Source organism: Ruditapes philippinarum, unplaced genomic scaffold, assembly GCF_026571515.1.
Source record: "Ruditapes philippinarum isolate M1 unplaced genomic scaffold, ASM2657151v2 ctg276_1_1_1_1, whole genome shotgun sequence".
Taxonomy (NCBI): domain Eukaryota; kingdom Metazoa; phylum Mollusca; class Bivalvia; order Venerida; family Veneridae; genus Ruditapes; species Ruditapes philippinarum.
The window spans coordinates 66800-89040 of record NW_026853809.1 but is presented as its reverse complement, the minus strand read 5'-3'; the positions used below and the strand labels follow the sequence as shown (position 1 = coordinate 89040).

At 34.4% G+C, this 22241-nt stretch overlaps 1 protein-coding gene across 1 annotated transcript in view; it reads right to left on the bottom strand.

Annotated features, from left to right (window-relative positions):
- Nucleotides 1–1054: 1054 nt before the first annotated feature.
- Nucleotides 1055–22241, bottom strand: part of LOC132737981 (uncharacterized) — a 41188-nt gene continuing 20001 nt past the window's right edge. Inside the window, exons 6-11 of the mRNA XM_060725383.1 lie at nucleotides 19606–19796; nucleotides 16918–16965; nucleotides 12168–12267; nucleotides 11130–11405; nucleotides 9818–9958; nucleotides 1055–2962 (exon numbers count right to left, since the gene is read on the bottom strand). Coding sequence (XP_060581366.1) covers nucleotides 1695–2962; nucleotides 9818–9958; nucleotides 11130–11405; nucleotides 12168–12267; nucleotides 16918–16965; nucleotides 19606–19796 — 2024 coding nt within the window. The 3' untranslated portion in view covers nucleotides 1055–1694. The remainder of the gene's footprint in view (nucleotides 2963–9817; nucleotides 9959–11129; nucleotides 11406–12167; nucleotides 12268–16917; nucleotides 16966–19605; nucleotides 19797–22241) is intronic.

The window sequence follows — 22241 nt, the reverse complement described above, 5'->3', positions numbered from 1 at the left end:
AAGAAGTATTTGTTGGGATTAAATTTTGTCGGATCTTAAATTCGTGGATTGACCTACCCACGAAAATTCATGCCTCACAAATAATAATGATTTTACAGTAATTGGAATAATGGCACCAGATTTTGGCACCATTTTAATGACTGATTAGGTAATTGGAATAATGGCACCAGATTTTGGCACCATTTTAATTAGTGATTCAGTAATTGGAATAATGGCACCAGATTTTGGCACCATTTTAATGAATGATTAAGAAATGGCAATAATGGCACCAATTTTAATTGGCATCAATTTAATGAGTGATACAGTAATTGAAATATTTGCACCAGTTTTAATGGCACCAATTTAATGACTGATTAAGCAAATGAAATACTGGCACCAGATTTTGACACCAATTTAATGACTGATTTAATAATGGGAATAATGGCATCATACTCTTTACAAGAATATCATAAATGAAAACATGACACAAGATATTATGAACAGAATTTATATAATTAATGTGACAGAATCGTGATAACCAGTTATCTCTAAGTGATGAATATACAAGAATTAATGTAATGTATTATAAATGGGACTTTTTTGATTAAAATGTACTAAACAAGGCACATGTTACCAACACCTGTCATAACATAAACTGACCCTCACATGATAAAATCTATTAGAATAACACAATATCATGATTATAGTGCATATTCATTAAATTTTGATTTTTTTCTCCGTGTAAGAAGCAAGCTTACGATATACATTTATATTCAAACAAATAACATAACTATAGAAAATGCAAATAACATAGGCTATAAATATATTTCTTTCTTATCAAACAATTTTATGGAAAATATAATTAGAAGTGGTCAGTTCAGTCAAAGTAATAGAGGATATTCAAGTTTTTTCTATAAATACATGATTTATTTTCATCGAGTGGTATGAAAATAAGTATTTCATGAGTGGCGGTAGCCACGAGTGAAATATGGTAATTTTCATGCCACAAGATGAAAATAAATCATGTATTTATAGAAAAAACTTGAATTTTCTGTTTATTATGTACATTTTTCTCTTTTTTGCGATAAAAGTTGAAAAACTTTCCCTTAAATTTTGTGTACTGGTAGAATTTAAAAGAAAGTAGTCCGGCAAGACACCAGTGAAAATACGGAAAATATGTTTCACTGCAGTGAAAAATAAATTTTTACAGTGAAAATACGGAAAATGAAAATACGCATTTTATTTCATCAATATTTCTCAATATTTCATTTATAAGTATATAATAAATTTCAATACTTATATATAATGTATTTATCAACATTTTACATGTAATATGCTATAAGTAGACATTTTAAAATTGAAAAATTGAAAACTTCTTCCTTCTAATTAAAGCTACTGATATATGATAAACAGATAAACATGTACAATAAGGAGTAACAACGCTTTTAATGATAGGGAAAAAACAACATTCTTGATACCTGGATATCTAAAATTCAACTTCTCTGACACTTAATAGCATCAAATTTGACTCAGACTCTTTAATGTTAGTCCAGTATAATGTATCTGTATTTTAATAGTTATGAAGTAAATACATTTGGTCCCAACTGTTCATATGTTTAACAAAAATTTTACCCCCACCCCTTTACATGTAAGGCACTTATACTGCGTAAACATTAAATGCTTGCAATGCTATGTAACTAGTAGTTACAGCACCTTTAAACACTTTCCCCTCCTAAGCTGACTATGTCACTGTTCATGCATGAAATAAATGGGACCTCCCCACTCTGAACTTTCAGTAAAAGCAGGTCCCTATTCCTGTCATAACCTTCAGACTGGTCCCTTGCTTCATGCCCATTCTCATAACCTTCATCACTATGAGTTTCAAGACTGATTCCCATGTTATTTCTAGCATGGTACCTGTCAACAATACTTTTCATTTGTTCAGACTGTGTCTTACTTAAAACATCAAAATCATCATCAAGGTCATCTGGGGGGATGAAAGCAAATTCATCCTCAACAGTACTGCAGGTGGGTGGGGTGGGCAAATGATTCGACAAATTTTGTGAATTTGCCACAAAGCTATGTGGCAACAGTTTTGGTCTATGTTTTGTATTGTGGGTATTGAGGACATATGCATTTTCTTGTGAAGAATCATTGAGGCGAGGTGGAACTGAAAGTCCAATGTCAGAGGGATTGACTGTAAGAAGTGATTGACCATCTAGAAGATGGAGAAGACCTGCTTCTTGAGGAGAGGTATGAAATGGAGGTGACCTTTCACTTTGTGGGGTATTGCCACATGAATTATAATCATCTGTAATTCCAGAATCATATTTGCTTTCATCACTGGCAATTGACCACAATCTGTCATAGCATAGTCGTTTTTCTAACCACTTCGGGTTTTGTTGCTGGTACTGCTCGGCTGCAGCAATTGACTCAAGAAGTTTTTGTCCAATAGGCCGTGTATTAAACTTGCCATCAAATGGGAGGTCGTAATCTGACAGGTTATCTGTTCGACGCAATTTATGAATATGGAGAAGAAAATCGGGAAAGTGTTTAAGGAGCCGGTACTTAAAGCCAGGGCAAATATCTGGAATGATAAATTTTTCATCTGTGTAATCAAAATAAATCATTAATATATTATCGTATCTTTCATCGCGTAAAAAGTTATTTCTCACGCTGTTGATGCTCGACATTCGTCTCGTCATTGGTGACTGGTTGACTGTCAACGATGAATTTTTCTGCCCGTACCTAGCCATGTAGCTTGAATACGCACCTTCAGAGTTAACAATCACTATAAAGTCAGCCTGGTCGAGATCCTCATGTACCCACGGTGCGTCAAGCTGCCACTCGACACACATAGAAATACACTGACAATGTTGTTGTAAAAACGTGGCGAAATGATTCACAACAGCACGATGATACTGGTGATCATCTTCAAACAGCAGACATAACTTCGGCTTCTTAGTCAGCTGCTTCTTCTCCGCTGAAAAAAAAAAAAATGATCGTAATATTTCTATATTTCTTACAGAGCTCACAGCAAATATTAAATAAATTTTATTTCCATCTTTTCCTTAGCTTACAAAAATCTGATTAATGGGTACCCTAATAACTTAAAACAGTCTTCAGAGATAATTTAACAAGAACTAGTGCTAATCTCTACAGTACCCCTCATGTCAATTACCTCTTATGAACATTACATTTGCTGCCTGATCATGGTTTGCACTGTTCACTATTCAGTCAGAACTTTAACTTTGAAACTTAAATGAATAAAGTTACTTTACTGAAAAAAAAGTTTTTAAATTATTAAAAAAAATTGAATTTTGTTTAGTATGAAGGATGGACAAGACAATGGTTTTGTGTATGCAGTTTGAAAGATGGACAGAACAAAACAGAACAAATATTTTATTTGACTTAAGCATTATAAACAAGCTCATGGACTTGTCCATTTAAACTTTTTAGCATGGTATTGGTTTAATGAGATCAGTCCACTCCTTTTAAATAACAGATGCAATAAACATCTTGGAAATCAAATAATTTACGGAAAAGTTTCAGATTTATGAAAATAATGACATTTCACATAGTTCAAGTGTTTCAATTCTATCATCAAAACAACTTTTGAATTCTATGAATTTTAAATCCATCACTTAACCCTTTCCCCCATGAGCATATCGTGAAAAATGGCCATTTTAACTGAAAAGCCTCCTCTTACAAGTTCAAACTGCTATGAAACTATGAAAAATGCTTCAATACTAATCAAACTTGGCACAAATGTTGACTGGACCATTGCCTTTGTAACGACATGCTCAGTCTTAAATTTCCTGTTACCATGGCAACGAGGGGACATCTCAAAATTGCCAAAAATCACTATTTTGCCTCGATTTTTTCCATCAAAATTTATTTCAAAGTGCTGCAACTTCTCAATGGATTGAGATAGAGTCAAAGGCTTTTCAGCATTGGTTACACGTTACTTCATGATCAACCTGGGGTCATTTTAAGCCTCTCACAAGTCCAAAATTTTCTTGGCGATAAGGCGGACTCCGCCCCCCTTCAAACCCCCCAAACAGAAGGGGGCACATCCCCCTTCTGGCAACCCCCTGATGTATTATTTGGATGGGGGACGGCGCCGAAAAAATGGTCACTTTTTTTAACAATATTTCTCAAACGAAAAACAGTGTTTTGGGGTCTAAATAGGACATTTTTTCACTGTTTGAGGCCTCAAAAGGGGGGGGGGGGGCAAAAAGCCGTCGAAACACGCTTATATAAGGGAAAAGGTTAAAGTAGTTAAATATGTTTTACAATTTCTTGAAACTTTGATTGCTAAGCACTGTGAGTTCTTCTTTCTTGGCTGTTAATTAACAATTATTGTTTTAAATGCCCACTTACTATGTAATATATACATATGTACTATGTACTTGTTATTACTTAAGAAATAATATATTCCTTTTTATAGGGATATTGCTCAATAAAATCACTGTTTTAGAGTTTGGATACTTGGAATTATGTCAAGAGGGCATAGCCGACAAACATCAATCACCGATATGGATATATTATTTCGATTCTAACATGACATCAACAAATTTTAATGCTGCCGCTAAATTGGGAGTCATGTTAGAATTATCAATAATACATGTATTATAAGTTCCAGACTGACAAATTATATTGTGTAAGGATCATTAAAGATCCTGTATGTTTTGTGATTGATATTGTTACTGTGTGTATACCACACTTGCAAAAAATATATATGTATATAGTTATGTAAATAAAACAATTTTCAAAACATCAAAGAATATGTAAAATGTGTACTGCAAATATTTGTTCACATTATATTTAATCAATAAATTATATGCATTAATTTCTTATTGGAAAATTTGACATAGAATTTATAGAAAATAAATTTCTAATTACCTCCCTTTATTTACATGAAATGTTAAATTCGGTAATACCTTTATAAATAATGCTTACTTGAACTTACAGTATTGACAAATCTTAATTTGAGCATCATATTTATGAAATAAAACCAAAAAAAAAATGTGTTACAGGATCTTTAAAATTTGGTAGATATGCCATTGTTTCATCTTTACCATCAGAACAAGGCCAGACTGCCTTTCCATTACAGAATGACAAATCTTCTTTACACTGCTGATAACTATAATGCTATCAATATCTTATTTTAAAGCAGCATGCCCTCAGATCCATGCCAATTTTCATGATAATTTTGAAAATGTATTCAAAAGTAAAAATAATATTGTGAAGTGAACAAAGAACGTAATTTACATAATGCAAACAGCTCTTACAATCTACATAAAATACCGAACAGTGGTAACAATATGCAAACAAGAGCTGTCGGTAGGACAGCAACGCTCGACTATTCTTAGTGCTTGATAGTAAAAAAAAATGCTTGATACAATTACCTCCTCCTGTTAACAGGTTGGGGTAATGATGGTGAACAAGTGTGCAAAGTTTCAAAGCCATATGTCAATGGACTTTGAAAATATTTGAACTATTACAAAAACTTTAACGTAAATTCTAAGTCGAAAAAGGGGCATAATTCTGTCAAAATGCTTGATACAGTTACCTCCTCCTGTCTACAGGTTGGGGTAATGATGGTGAACAAGTGTGCAAAGTTTCAAAGCCATATGTCAATGGACTTTGAAAATATTTGAACTATTACAAAAACTTTAACGTAAATTCTAAGTCGAAAAAGGGGCATAATTCTGTCAAAATGCTTGATACAGTTACCTCCTCCTGTATACAGGTTGGGGTAATGATGGTGAACAAGTGTGCAAAGTTTCAAAGCCATATGTCAATGGACTTTGAAAATATTTGAACTATTACAAAAACTTTAACATAAGTGGTTACGCCGACGCAGACGCCGACGCCGACACTGACGCCGACGCTCGGGTGACTACAATAGCTCTACTTATTCTTATCGAATAGTCGAGCTAAAAATACCCCTTACTTCATTAGTCATGTAGGAGAAAACTGCGGTAGTCAAGCAGTAGAAATAAGGTGATAAATAAATGAACCTTGTCACATAAGGTGCGGTTGATGATAAGGAACATATATTTGAAGTTTAAAGTTGATACCTTAAGAAATGAAAAAGTAATAGTGAAAAATATTTTACTGCACCAAAACTTTATTCAGAAATCTGGACACGGACTCAGGGGCGAGTAGGACAGCTCTCCATAATTATACTTTGTATAGATGAGCTAAAAACTTATCGAAAATATGACTATTGTAGACCAATCCACTTTAAATTTAAGTACATTTATCTCCAATCTCATTAAAATCATATCCTTACTGTCGCTCCACTACCCTCATAGCAAAGAGTGATGATCTTAATTATAAGGAGATTAATTTTTCTCATGTTTAATTTTCTTGAAATATTTTGACTCATCTGGAGACATGCATTTTTAGTTACAATTGACTTTTCCAGATTTAAAGAATGGCAAGATTGTTATATTAATTTATTATCAAGATTCTTATTTCGGAAATTATATCATCTTTCACAGAAATCAAACTCATATTCACCTTAATTTGCATAACTTCCTTATATAAACAATTTTTAAATTCCTTGAAATGAACATCGCATTTATCATAGAGGGTGAATACACCTTTATGTAAATATAATCTGCAGAAGCACAGGTGTGGGTTGAATTTATGAGTCTAAGGGATTTCGCAGATGTTAATGCATAGAAAAATGAGCATAAGCGCAATTCTTGCATAAAAGTAAATTTCTAATGTGATATCACGGTAATTTGGCATTTCATTATCTGTATTTGATATAAAGAAACCATTGAATGTGTAATTCTTTGAACATGCTTGTGTGATGTCATTTGACAGATATGTTTTGATAATAAAACTTCCAGGGCTGTCATTGCATAAAGCTGTTTTAACATGCCCTGAGACATGCATATCCAAAAATGTGCAACTATGGCGCACAATATCGAGAATTTCAGTTAAAACATGTTTTCTTCTATGTTAATATACATTTTACGCTTATGTGTACAGTTTTATGCAAAAATACTTAGCGGAAACACTGATTTAATACCCTATATTAATACTTAACCTGATTAATTGGGGAAAATGACTTGCACTGATTCCGTCATTCAATGTGGGAATAATCCATTATTTAAGATGGATATATGTTACTGAAGAGCCACCTGTATAGAGCCTAGCAAGACTCCAAGGATGTTCAGACTGGTCTGGCTCTATACTGGTGGTCAAGGCTAATTACTGTCAGCTCCAGCAGGTAATGTGCTCATAAAAGTCTGATCACTTAAACTATAATTATTCATTAATGAGCCGCGTCACCACAAAATCAATGTAATGCGTTTGCGACCAGCATGGATCCAGACCAGCCTGCGCATCCGCGCAGTCTGATCAGGATCCATACTGTGCGCTTACAAACCCTATAACAAGTAGAGAAACTGATAGCGAACAGCATGGAAACCTGATCAGACATGCTGGTCGCAAATGCAAGACGCGCTCATTTGTAAATTAACACAACATTAAAACTTGACCTACATGTATAAAAATAGCTTCATCCAATAAGGAAAATATACCTCCTTTTTTGCACTTTACATAATTTCATTTGAACTTTACTTTATCCTTAATGACTAAGGTTAATTGCTTTTGTTATTTATCATTTTTTACATGAGTAAATGACATTTAGCACTTAACACTTTAAGTGTTTTGAAGTACACATTATTAAATGTAATATGGGCAGTATAAGGAAAATAATACAAAATACAACTTAGGCAATTTCCTGAACGTAAGTTACATTAATATCCTTTAAATACTCCTGGACCAATAAAATAATAGATTTCGTTTCAAGGAAACACTGCTATTTTATTAAAAAGCAAAACAAAAAAAACAAAAAACAAAAACATGCAGAGTTCACCACATTTAAGGGCAAAACAAATATGACTTAGATAATTTTCAAAATAATCTTGTAATCTTTTTAAAACAATATAATCACATATGTATATTCAACCCTTAACCTGTGCCAAAATAACCAAATAATTAAGCCTGATGCATATGTAGTAAATAAATATCCTGAATGTATTTGCCCAGCTTTTATTTTTTTTTAACTTATATTTATAGGGATATGAAAATGCCAATTTGGTAAGCTATTGAATAATACTGAAGAGCTAGGTTACTTTCAGTCCAAGCATTCAATGAGAATTTTGGGGTGTTTTTCTGTGTGTGTAGTTTTTACATTTTCATTGAGATTTAAGTCACAAAGACAATGTAAAGAACATAAGGCTAGTAAAAACCTCTATGAGGTTGCCCTCCAAGAATTAATTCAGACACAAGCGGGCAATGATGTTCATCCTAGCCTAAAAATGTATATACATGTATTTTCATATCTTACATAGATATTAATTTACCTAATTTAACATTTCATTACAATATTTCTACCATATTGTATTTCTTAGTGCCTTTTGTTTTGTACATGCTGCTTAATACAACATTTCATGCAGTATAAAATATCTCTATTTTTCTCCAATTAAACTACCCTTTTTTTTTTAATAAATTGAATGTCTGTTCATGTTATACATGTAATAAAGCACTCTAAATTTTCATACAAAAACGAGCATGTATCTGGAGCCGGGATGGTTTAAACGTGTCAAGTACATTGAACCATCACCTACTGTCTCAGTACGAGTTTCCTTGTTAGATTTTAATCTATATTTACTCCATAGAGGTCAATTTTGGATGACTAATAAAATATGGGTAAAGATTTTTCCCTAAATATAGGAACTGGGTCAAGATGAATCTAATAAATGCATCCTTCCTTTAAAAATTGGAAATCTGTACTCTTATAACTCTACTTTTAACACTTAGTTGACATTTAACACTTGACTTTTATCACTCCAAAGGTTACAGGCTAACCCAATTGTAAATCAGTCCTTCATTTAGCACCATTATAACCCTAATTGTGCAAAATTTATGAAAATGGACCCGTTAGTGTAACATTCATTGATATCTAAATGCTAAAATTATTAAATTTTGTAGTTCAGGAAAACTATACATATCAGAAGAGCCAAAATATTTCAAGAAATTCAATCTTTAGAAAAAAATATTAAGATCTTTAGAAAAGTAAAAGTATTCAATATTAAATTTATTTTATTAATTATTTACATGTTATGTGCGATTAATTACTGATTTTGCAGTATCAATCACTATGACTCTACTGCGTTACTGATGCAGTAAGGGGTATATATGTATATTTTTGACCTCTTTTTGGTAATTTACGTGAATTGTAAGTGCCCTTTGCAATGTGTAAATTGCTTTCTTTGTACACTTCACAATATTTGACTTTTTTAATACATTTGCAAATTTTTCATGAAAATTAGCATGAATCTGGAGGCATGCTGCTTTAAGTGACCAACAATGACCATTAAGATGATCTGAGTGAAGTTTCAAGTAAATACTATCAGTGCATTTCCTTGAGGCTAAATAAAAGGTCAAAATGTTTTTAAAGGGCTTTCATAAAACTTGACAAGACTAGAGTTGAGACTTAAAACTTTTGAAGTTAGATAGCTATTCAAGCTGCACAAGTCATGGAGTTAATGCCCTTATAGTCCTTGCATTGAAAAATTCAAACAACAACTTAAACCCCAAAAAAATTAAAATCTATGCAGAAGAAAGCCAGAAAGAATAGATACACACTTATTATCTTCTGAACAGTCTAGCTAAAAGTATATTCCTCATTGCAAGTTGAATACTAAATTAAACAAAGTTCTCTTAAACAATGAGTTAAACAACAAAATACTCTGTTGTACAATATACCTGTATATACAACTTTTGATAAATTTATAAAAAGTCATACCATTTCCATTATTGATACCATGAATTGAGTTTGGGAAGGTCATTATGGAAGCTATTTCATCAGCATAGCCTGGGTTTTTACCCGGTAATACAGGAGATCCATCCAGGTCAGGATGATCTCCATTTCTTACTATTTTCTCTCCTGAAAAACAAGAATAATTATCATGATGAATAAAGTATGTATCACTAAACAAAATAATAATAAACACTTAACTAATTGCATATACTCAATTTAACCTTTTACCCCATGAGCATATTGCGAAAAATGGCTGTTTTCATTGAAAAGCCTCCTGTTACAAGTTCAAACTGCTATGAAACTATGAAAAATGCTTCAATACTGATGAAACTTGGGACAAATGTTAACTAGACCATAGCCTCTGTAACAGCATGCTCAATTTTAAATTTCCTGTTACCATGGCAACGGGGGGACGTCTCAAAATTGCCAAAAAATACTATTTTGCATTGCTTTTTCCATCAAAACTGATTTCAAAGTGCTGCAACTTCTCAATGAATTGAGATAGAGTAAAAGGCTTTTTAGAGTTGGTTACTAGTTACCCTAAGATCGACCTGAGGCCATTTTTAGTCTGTCACATGTCCAAAATTTTCTTGGTAATGAGGGGGACTACCACCCCCATACCCCTTCAAACCCCCAAACAGAAGGAAGCACATCCCCCTTCTGGCAACCCCCTTATGTAACATTTTGATGGGGTGCGGCGCCGAAAAAGTGGTCACTTTTTTTAACAACATTTCTCTAACCAAAAACAGTGTTTGGGGCCTCAAAAATAGGGGCTTTTTTCACTGTTTGAGGCCTCAAAAAGGGGGGGACAAAAAGCCGTCAAAACATGTCTATATCAGGGAAAAGGTTAAACAGACCCTCATGTACATTTGTAATTTCCCCAAATTATCTTAGGCTCAGATAGTGTAGCGCGTGCAAAACCAAATCGTGGTGCATGTAGCTGCTTTAATGATATCAGAAGCGCATTGATTCTATTCTTTCTCATATATCATTGAATTAAACTTTGATGGCAATGGTTACACTAAAATAAATATGCACCAGTAAATACCAGTTATATCATTCAACTTAAGGATGTCGCAGGGGTGACCAACATTCCCACCATCTTTGTGACACATGATTTAATGTACATGTAATCTATTAAATATTAATCCTGAAAGTAAACATTTGCACTAAGTTTGAAGAAGGTTCATCAAAAACATGTATAAAATTCATAGTGTGGACTTAAATTTGTCTGACATTTGACCTTCAAGGGCAACTTAATATTACAAGATTTAATTTAATCGTTTTTATAACTCACCACCATTGTTTCTACATCTGCTGTAATAGATAATTCCTGGAATGATGACAGCCAAGGCAAGCCCAACAATGGAACCAACTATAGCAAAAGCAACCTTGGTGTCAGAAATTTCATTACTCTCTGTTGTTGAACGCTTATACGCATCTGTAAGTGTTACAGACTCTCCTGGGCTTGATTTTTCTGTTCTTTTTTCAGTGATGACCTCACTTCCTGTTGGTTTGGTTACCGGCACATTCACAGGCAGTAGTGTTGTGGTTGTAGAAGGCACAGTACCAGCTACATATGAAAGTAACATGCTCAATGTACTACATTTTGAAATAGGCTAAATGAATATTTCCTAAACAATTCTGTAATTCTATTCCTAAGTTCTTTATCATATGACTATTGTTTACAGTAAGATTCATGTGTTAATATGAGTAGTAGGACACTTTTTTTATTTTTTAGTTCACATAACTTTCCAGATTTACTGATGCTGATAAACCAAGATCAGAAGCCCTATCATGCATTATTCAGGATGTACAAACAGGGGCAAAGATTGGTCTAAATTTACATGCAGGCCCACTTCTAGTGGTGTTTTAATGGAAGTTTTTTCACTCTGGATTCTAAGAGGTGGGTTTTGGCATATACATGTAGTAAGTACAAAACATATGTAAGAATAGTAATTGCTGCTCAGGTAGATAATTATTTATAATTTTTCACTTTCTAGGAAGAAAATGTAGTCATGGTCTACAGGAAGCTACAACACTGACAAGTAGGTCGAACCACTAGTTTCTGTACATGATGAAATAAACATCCCTGGTAGGATTTCTAATGCTCAGCTGAGAGGAGCAAGTGATTGAAGTCAGCTGACCTAAAACACTCTGGCACAGACAACCTGTGGGAGGATATTATTAATTTCACCTTAATTACTAAATGTTACCAGAGACTAAAAATTAAAAAATTTCAAACTGTTCATTAGCTTGATGTAGAAAATGTAAGTGATGTAAATGAACTGATATCATCCATTTTGAAAGATAGAAACTGTGTCATATTACTTACTGTAGTTAAAAAAAAAACCTGTTGTTGATGTTGTTATACAGGACTTGCATACAGACTCTTCTTTACATGGACAGAAACTCCCATCTCTGACTGGTATAACCTACAACATGAAAAGCAATATGGTAATCTGCTGAATTTATGTAATGGATTTGCCCTGCTTTGAATATAGAATAATTCTTTCAAAGTTTTAGGGCATTTCAATATAAAACAAATAATTCAGCAATCAACAATATGGCCCACGCACATACTGGCGTCAAAGGCTAAACATTTTTGTTTGCAGCAGATTAAAGGCTAAATAACTGTAAACAATTTTGTATTAAATGGTATCATGAAATAGTAACTAACTTGACATTATTTTCACCATTTGTCAGTAACAATTAGACCATAGCTTGTGTATTTCTAAATTAACAGAATTCAAGTCACACCAATATAAATTTAGCAATGGACAATTATTCCCAGATTTTCTGATTTTTTTCTCAGGTGTTGGAAAATCTCAGCTGCCCAGCTCTGTGCATTGTTTCAAGCACCAGAAGGCATATAATTAAAACCAGAAACTTTTAAATACCTTAATTGATAGCTTAAATGTTAGACAAGATCTATTGACAATAATGTGAACAAGAGCTGTCGGTAGGACATCAGCTCGACTATTCTTAGTGCTTGATTTTTCTTTAAATACATGTTACAGTTATAGGCCTTAAAGAGAGCCCTATAATGCTTTCAAAGAAGTGTATAAAATTTCAACTTCTTTCAATGGAATATGAAAATATCTGAGTTGGTGTACACACTTTAATGTAAATTCTAAGTCGAAAAAGAGGCAATTATTCTGTCAAAATGCTTGAAAGTTTCCTCCTCTTGTCTACAGATTTGGGGCATAATTCTAACAAAATGCTTGATAGAGATATTTCCCCCTGTCTAGTGGGTTGGGGTCATAATGGTGAACAAGTGTGCAAAGTTTCAAAGCCATAAGTCAATGGACTTTGAAAATATTTGAGGTATTACAAAAACTTTAATATAAGTGGTTAAGCCGACGCAGACGCTGACGCTCAGGTGACTACAATAGCTCATCTTATTCTTATCGAATAGTTGAGCTAAAAAATCAAGACAAAATCCTACAAAACTTTAAATTTAATTTGGCACTATGGTTATGAAATATAACTAAGGTAACAAAATTTACCTTCTTTCATAATTTTGATTAATTTCTTTATAAGTAATAAAGTGAAATTAAATTTACTTTAAAATCATCTAAAATGTAACTGAGTTTATATAAATTAATAAACTGTTCAATTTTTAATCTTGTACCTCTATAAATATTCATCATATGTACATTTAAAATACTGGTACACCATTAGAAAGAAAATTCAATTTCAAAACAAGAGGGCCATGATGGCCTTGACGTCGCTCACCTGTATATAGGCCCCCGGAGCGGGGCCAGTTTAAACCCCAGGGCTTTTATTTGAACAAACTTGGAAGACATCCATTAGAAGATGCCCCCCCTCCCCCCCTGGCAGGGCCAATTTTAACCCAAGGGCTTTTATTTGAACAAACTTGGTAGACACCCACAAGAAGATGTTTCATATTAAACATCTTACCTCTAGCTCATTGGGTTTTTTAAAAGAAGATTTTTTAAGTTTTTACTATACACATATAATTAAAAACAATGACACCTCTGGGGCGGGACCAGTTTTGACCCCAGGGCTTTTATTTGAACAAACTTTGTAGACACTTACTAGAAGATGTTTCATGCTTAATATTTAAACTCTAGCTATTTAAGTTTTTTCAAAGAAGATTTTTTAAAGTTTTTGCCATACACATATAAGGAAAATCAATGACCCCCGGGGGAGGCCAATTTTGACCCCAGGGCTTTTATTTGAACAAACTTTGTAGACACTCACTAGAAGATGTTTCATACTTAATATCTTAACTCTAGCTATTTGGGTTTAAGTTTTTGCTATACACATATAAGGAAAATCAATGACCCCCCCCCCCCGGGGCGGGGCCATTTTTGACCCCAGGGCTTTTATTTGAACAAACTCTGTAGACATCCATTAGAACATGTTTCATGCTAAATATCTTAGCTCTAGCTCTTTGAGTTCTTTAAAAGAAGATTTTTAAGTTTTTACTATATGCATATAGGGAAAATCAATGACCCCCCTGGGCCGGGCCAATTTTGACCCTAGGGCTTTTATTTGAACAAACTTGGTAGACACTCATTAGAAGATGTTTCATGCTAAATATCTTAGCTCTAGCTCTTTGAGTTCTTTAAAAGATTTTTTAAGTTTTTACTATATGCATAATGGGAAAATCAATGACCCCCTGGGGCGGGGCCAATTTTGACCCCAGGGCTTTTATTTGAACAAACTTGGTAGACACTCACTAGAAGTGTTTCATGCCAAATATCTAAGCTCTAGCTCTTTGGGTTTTTTAAAAGAAGATATTTAAAAAATTTTCTTTCCGTTGCCATGGTAACCAAAGTTCTGCATGGAATTAAATTCTTTGAACAATTTTTAAAGGTGACCACCAAAGGAACATTCCTGTGAAGTTTGGATGAAATTGGCTTAGTGGTTTATGAGGAGATGTCATTTAAAGTAAAAGTTTACAGACGGACGGACGACGGACGGGGGCCGGACGCCGGACGAAAAGCGATCACAAAAGCTCACCCTGTCACTTTGTGACAGGTGAGCTAGAAAACAAAAAAAAACTCTGTATTTGTAATTATTAGTGTTTAAAGCAAGATTTATTATATTCATAAGATACCCTGGTATAAATTTTTGTATTTTCTCCAAATTAGCTGTATGTAGATAGTGTACACTATATAGATAAGAGTGTATTGGTTATCAGTAATCAATTGTCAGAAAGTTTATGGCATAAAGGGTTAAGATATATCCAACTTGATGGTTAAGGTTATCCACAGACAGACAGACAGACAAAAATATATGAAGAAACTAGTGAGATGCATGGATACCTTACACTTATATTCTATAAAATATGCCAGCATTTGAGCTGCGTCACGACAAAACCAACATAGTGCATTTGCAACCAGCATGGGTCCTGATCAGACTGCGTGGATGTGCAGGCTGGTCTGGATCCATGCTGGTCGCAAACCCATTATGTTGGTTTTGTCATGACGCGGCTCATTTAACACCAAAGCTTGTTTTTTTTCATAATGACTGACTGGATATGAACAGACCTACATTTTTTTGTGATGGGTTTAAATGTTTACTATATCAACTATTTTTAAATGAGTCATTCCATCTTGTTGACATAGAATGTGATTTATTTACCATGATATTTATTTTTCAAGAAGACCAAAACATATGTACAGATGTTATCTTATTCAAGCAGCTCACGTGAATCTTGTACTATTATTTTTATAAAACACCAGGAAGATTTGTTTTTCAAAAAAAAAACAAAAAAAAAATTGTTTGCAGCCTTATATCTATCAAGTTCATACATTGTTGCAACAAAGAAATCAGTCCTTCTAAATTTAATAGCAGTTAATCAGTTATTGCATTCAGGTGATGATATTTTAAGCAGGTGTACTTCTTACAATGCAGGGTCAGTTAATCATGTTTTTTTTGATACTGAAATACCTTAATACAAATTTAGCTGGGCGCGCCAAACTTTTGTAATTCTGTTGCCAAAAGCATAATAAACTTTTAGTTGTTATGCTTGCATAATGAACTGTGATACTTTAGTGAAGACACCACAATTATGATATCTTTTAATTAAATGTGAAACTGAACAAAAAACTATCCTGAAAAAAATTGACAAGGAACCAAAATTTTATTTTCCTAACCACAAACAGTAACTTAAAACCATAAATTAATATTTACTTTAAATCTGCATCTAAAACCCAGTTTATCTGGTATAATATTTCTAACCGCAAACATTAAATTCAATAACATCTTCTGAAACTTGACATTTTATCACAAATTATGCACTGAAGTGTCTCATTGTTCGATTTACAATTAAAATGGTCTATTCAAGACACGCAAAACAAACTTTTTACACAATAACATGAAAACCTGATTATATAGGATGTCACTCCCTAATGTGAAGCATTAATAAATTCAATAGACACAAGGTGTTGCCAAGGATATTAGATTTCAATATGAGAGATAATGCTTTAATGTACACGCATCACATTTAATTGAAAGAGCTCTTATTTCTTTTCCCTGTTTTAAGGATACTGAATAACTCTTTAAAGGTCATTTTGCAACTTCTCAGCTTTAAATGGTAGAATAATACCTCAGATGCTCCTCCATATATAAGCCGCGTCATGACAAAACCAACATAGTGCGTTTGCGACCAGCATGGATCCAGACCAGCCTGTGCAACTGGGCAGTCTGATCAGGATCCATGCTGTTCGCTTTCAGTTTCTCTACGTGTATTATAGTTTGTAAGCGAACAGCATGGATTCTGATCAGACTGCGCGGATGCGCAGGCTGGTCTGGATCCATGCTGGTCGCAAACGCACTATGTTGGTTTTGTCATGACAGGGCTCATATTATTTTACACACGTGAGGGCACCTCAGTAGAACCACTATCCTTTTCCAAGCTAGCTACACAACTTCCTCACATGTAAGTCTCTAGGGGGAGGAAATAGAACCCAAAAATATTGAGAGGAAAGTGACTGACTAGGTCAGCAACCATAATTACCCTAAGACATGCAATTTTCATAACAGTTTTTAATGTACCCATAAATTAAATAGGAGAATTGTATCTTTATTGTAAAGATAGATTAACTTACCCAAATCTTGTATGACCCAGTTGTTACACCTGTAAACACATGCCAATGCTGTAATTACAAAACAAAAATCATCTTGATACTATCTTTCTTATTTCAGATACAGAACAGATAAAGAATGTTTTATATTTCAAAATGTGCCAAGAAATAATTTCAATAACAAGCACATATAGGATATTAAATGTTCCCACGTTATCTCAACATGCACATCAAAATGGCAAAATTTCAATTCAACAACTAAACAACTCATAATTATATGGGACATAGCTAACTTTTTTTTATGAAACATTTCTTCAAACTGTGTTTAAAGGCCCATTATGTCTCAAAAATTCTATAATAATATTTCTTATTTTCAAAAGGTTTTCTATTTTTGTTGTCCAGTTTTAGTTTCCTAAAAAAATACCCGTAGGCTATAATAGCTAAGCCATCTTTTGCTTCTTTTGCATGTCGGCATTAAGTACCAATATAGTAATTTAATAGCTAAATAAGTCATCTCATTTACAAATCTCAGTATTCGGCAAATGTGGGTAAATTTCCCATGCTTTCACATCCAAGCAGTCTGCCAGGGCTTTACCCAATCTGACTAGCTCAGTTTTTGTATTTTGTAATTGAAATCCCTAATGGACTGTTCCAAATAAAATGTTAAGCTAATCCATTTCACAAATTCAGCACTGAGCAGGACTTATAAGGCTTTAACTACAGGACAGTACCGAATTCAAAGCATTAGAGAAGTCCTTTTCACAATTTTTGGTAGAATCAAGGTTACATGTAAAGTTCAAGATCTTGATAAAACATTATCTGATCTACAACTCTTATAACCTTTACTTAACCCTCAGATACCATAAAAGAAAGGTTTATATAATCAACCCTACAAATATTTGACCTATTCCCAATATCCAATCAAAATGCTCAGGCAATTTAATTTGAAGAATAAACATCCTGATTGCCTATTGATAACCGCAGATGACCATTATTTTTAATCCGTTATTGACCAATACACTTAAGTGTCAAAACATGAAGTGATCCCGTGTTTAAGATCACTTGGACTCAATTTCATAATCTGAAAATCAAACCTAAGCGCCAATATCCTAGATTTTCAATAACAACTTACTAAATATAAAATTTAAAAAAAAAAAATCGAAAAAATATCATAGCTGGGAATTCTTGGCATCACAAACCTTGGCAGCTTTATTTTCATAAATGGTAAATTTGTCTTCCATAAAGATAATCAAGAAGTCATGTGTTCTTAAACCTTTTCGTAAAGCGTATTCCTGCCAAATTTGTGTAATACACTTGTATTTGTTTGAATGTGGAGCTCTCCATTGACATCTTAAGAGATTTTTCAATATAAAATAATCATCAAAGTTTAAAACAGCCAGCAGTTTTTAGGAAAAGGTCAGACTGCAAAGAATATACATTTATTGTGTAAGTGGCAGGATAGCTTGGTTGATAGAGCTGTAGAATGGTATTCTGAGGGTCCCAGGTTCAAGTCCCGATCAGGCTGCATATTTTTCTGACCCTGTGACAATAATACAAAAATTAAAAGCAGGACAAAGTCATATACAACAAGAAATGTGTCCATAGGACACAGGTGCCCCCACACTCCACTGTTTTGTCAATATACTGACTCTAGGTCAATTTTATTTGGGCTACTCGTGACACAAGTTGAAAACGGATTTTTTTTACTTAGTCAATGTCAATTACAAAATAAATCCCCAAGCAAAGCCAAAGGTGCATAACTACACATGCTGATCATCATTCCTGTAAAGTTGGTTGATTCCAACTCAAGCTCTCAAGGAACACATAAAACAAAATTTTTTGAATGGTTTTAGCTAGTCAAGGGCAATTACTCAACAAATACTGAATAAATCCACAATCAAACCCCAAGTGCTCAACTACATAATTTATGTGACCAACATTTCTGTATAGTTTCATGACTCTAGGTCAAATACATTTTGAGCTACATGTGACACAAGTTGAAAATTGCAATTTTTACTAAGTCAAGGGCAATAACTCTCCAAATACTGAATAAATCCACAAGCAAACACACAGGTGCACAGTGCACACCTACAGGTGCTGATTAACATTCCTGTAAAGTTTCATGACTGTAGCTCAAATACCTTTTGAGCTACATGCCACACAAGTTAAAAATTGTAAATTTTTACTAAGTCAAGGGCCATAACAGAATAAATCCACAAGCGAAACCCCAGGTGCACAACTTCACATGCTAAGCACAAGGGTATTAACTCTAATAATACTGTATAAATCCACATGCAAACACCCAGGTGCACAACTTCACATGCTAAGCACAAGGGTATTAACTCTAATAATACTGTATAAATCCACACGCAAACACCCAGGTGCACAACTACACATGCTAACCAATATGCCTGTAAAGTTTCATGACTCTAGGTCAAATACTTTTTGTGCTACATGTGACACAAAAGAGAACAAATGGACAGAAGGATGGATAAGGGTAAATCTAAATGCCTCCTTATAGTGGTGACACAAAAAAAAAATCAAACAAGGAAAATATTTAAGCCATACAACACCTTTTTCATTACATACAAATCTTTTGATATATATTTCTATAAATTAAAACAAGGATAAAGATGATTTAAATGGTATGTTTATAAGTGATAAATGAGTTTTTACAATTTAACTGCATAAGTTTGAACCCATCATATTTACCTGTCTAGAATTTTCTGATTTAAGTATAGAACCTGACTTATTGTCAAGCAGACTATATTCAAACAGGGTGAATCCAAATTTGGTTGGTGGCGTTGCTATGGTAACATTAATAGTCCCAGCATTGTTGTTTTTAGAAAGAGATATAGTAGACCTCCAGTCTCTTGCTGTTTCAGTAGATGATGATGTGTACCCTGAAAAAGAATAACATCCTTATATGACAGTTTCTTTATACATGGGTTTTGTAAACAAACAAGGTATCAAGAAACAAAATACATACCAACTTCCATATACATGCCTTTAATTCAGCTCACCATGCCAAAAATTCATACTGACTCATAAAATCAAAGCACAGAAGGCGCTGAATTTGTTGGGGTCTCAGAATGTCAGAAAGGTGAAGGTTGTGAGATTAATATAAACCAATTTGTTTTTGTATAGTGCCACCAATGCTTTCCAGTGTTTTAACTGTAGTAAATTGGCCATAAGACTAATTGCAACACTGATATTCAATTCAATGTTTATTTGACTTAAACAATTAAAAAAAAATGAGTTGCCTTAACTGGGATTTGAACTCCAGACCTCTCGCTTCCTAAGCGAGTGTGCAAACCCCTCGGCAATGGTGAAGTTTTATGTAAATGGCTTGAAGTAAACCATATTATTCTAAATGCTGACGACCCAAACAAATAACAAAAATAATGACAATATTAAGGCCCTTTAAAGCAGGCATTTGTGAAAATTGAAACTTCATCTACATATCAAAATGTAGAATGGGATGTATTTTTTCCATTTCCACATAGTCATGTTCTGTGGCCATACACTTTCTATGACTTTAGATCAACTGACCAAAAGTTACACGGTACTAGCTTCTATAAAAAGACGCAATAATGTCCCATGTCATAGTTTCATAATGAATGCTTGAAACAATAAATGCCCTTCAGAGTGAGGTCACGGTTATAAGGAGGATTTTGTTGGAGGTAGATTCCTATCAAGGCGTATAATCTTATCATATCTCATAATCTCAGAAATCAGGACCTTGTGCTGGAGCATTAACACATGTCTGTCCATGAAGTAAATACATTTTATAGTTCTTATCTTCCTTCTCTACTATTTAGCACTCTTGCCTTCTAAAGAGGAGGCGTTTTAGCCAATTTCCACATCTGACTGTTGTTTCATTTTGCCATAAAAGCTCTTGAGAACTTTTAACACATTTCTGTTTGTCCCTTTCCTGAAGGATGCATGGCACCTGGATCTTGCAGATACACGGCACTAATCTGGCTGATACACGGCATCAATCTGGCTGATAGACGGCGCCAATCTGGCTGATACACGGCACCAATCTGGCTGATACACAGCACCAATCTGGCAGATATATGGCACCAATCTGGCTGATACACAGCACTAATGTGGCTGATACCACGGCACCAATCTGGCTGATACACAGCACCAATCTGGCTGATACACAGCACCAATCTGGCTGATACACGGCACCAATCTGGCTGATACATGGCACCAATCTGGCTGATACACAGCACCAATCTGGCTGATACACGGCACTAATCTGGCTGATACACGGCACCAATCTGGCAGATATATGGCACCAATCTGGCAGATACACGGCACTAATCTGGCTGATACACGGCACCAATCTGGCTGATACACAGCACCAGTCTGGCAGATACACGGCACTAATCTGGCTGATACACAGCACCAATCTGGCAGATATATGGCACTAATCTGGCTGATACACGGCACCAATCTGGCTGATACACAGCACCAATCTGGCAGATACACGGCACCAATCTGGCTGATACACGGCACCAATCTGGCTGATACACAGCACCACCAATCTGGCTGATACACGGCACTAATCTGGCTGATACACGGCACCAATCTGGCTGATACACAGCACCAATCTGGCTGATACACGGCACCAATCTGGCTGATACACGGCACCAATCTGGCTGATACACGGCACCAATCTGGCTGATACACAGCACCAATCTGGCTGATACACAGCACCAATCTGGCTGATACACGGCACCAATCTGGCTGATACACGGCACTAATCTGGCTGATACACGGCACCAATCTGGCTGATACACTTGACTTTATTTCAGTCCATCCTAGAGAATTTTGAACACAGTGGTAAATGCTAATTATTGCTTCTCATTTCTGAATTGCTCCTCTATACTAATCATACATGTTTTGATTCTTTTAATGATGTTGCTTTTGCACTGGTCACTATAGAAACAGGACAACCAGACCTTTTGTCATCTAACATGCTGATTGTACCATCACAAAAACACTGCTGTCACATGTACACAAAAGTCTTTAAACGACCCTAATGCTGCGCATTGTTTGAATCTTTTATCTTTTCAAGCACTTGAGCTCAAGATACATTTTCAGTTCAACACAAAATTTCATTACAGAATGAAGAAGTTCAAAACTGTATGTTGCCTTTACTGAAATTTACCACAGCATTGCGTTCAATCGCCACCGCAAGGCTACATACTAATATGATGTCATGAACTGATAGGAAATTACATCACCACCTCATGCTCATGTCACAACCATTGACATAAAAACCAGTGAAAAAAAATCAACTAACAACTGCAGTGGCCATGCAGATGATGTTTGAA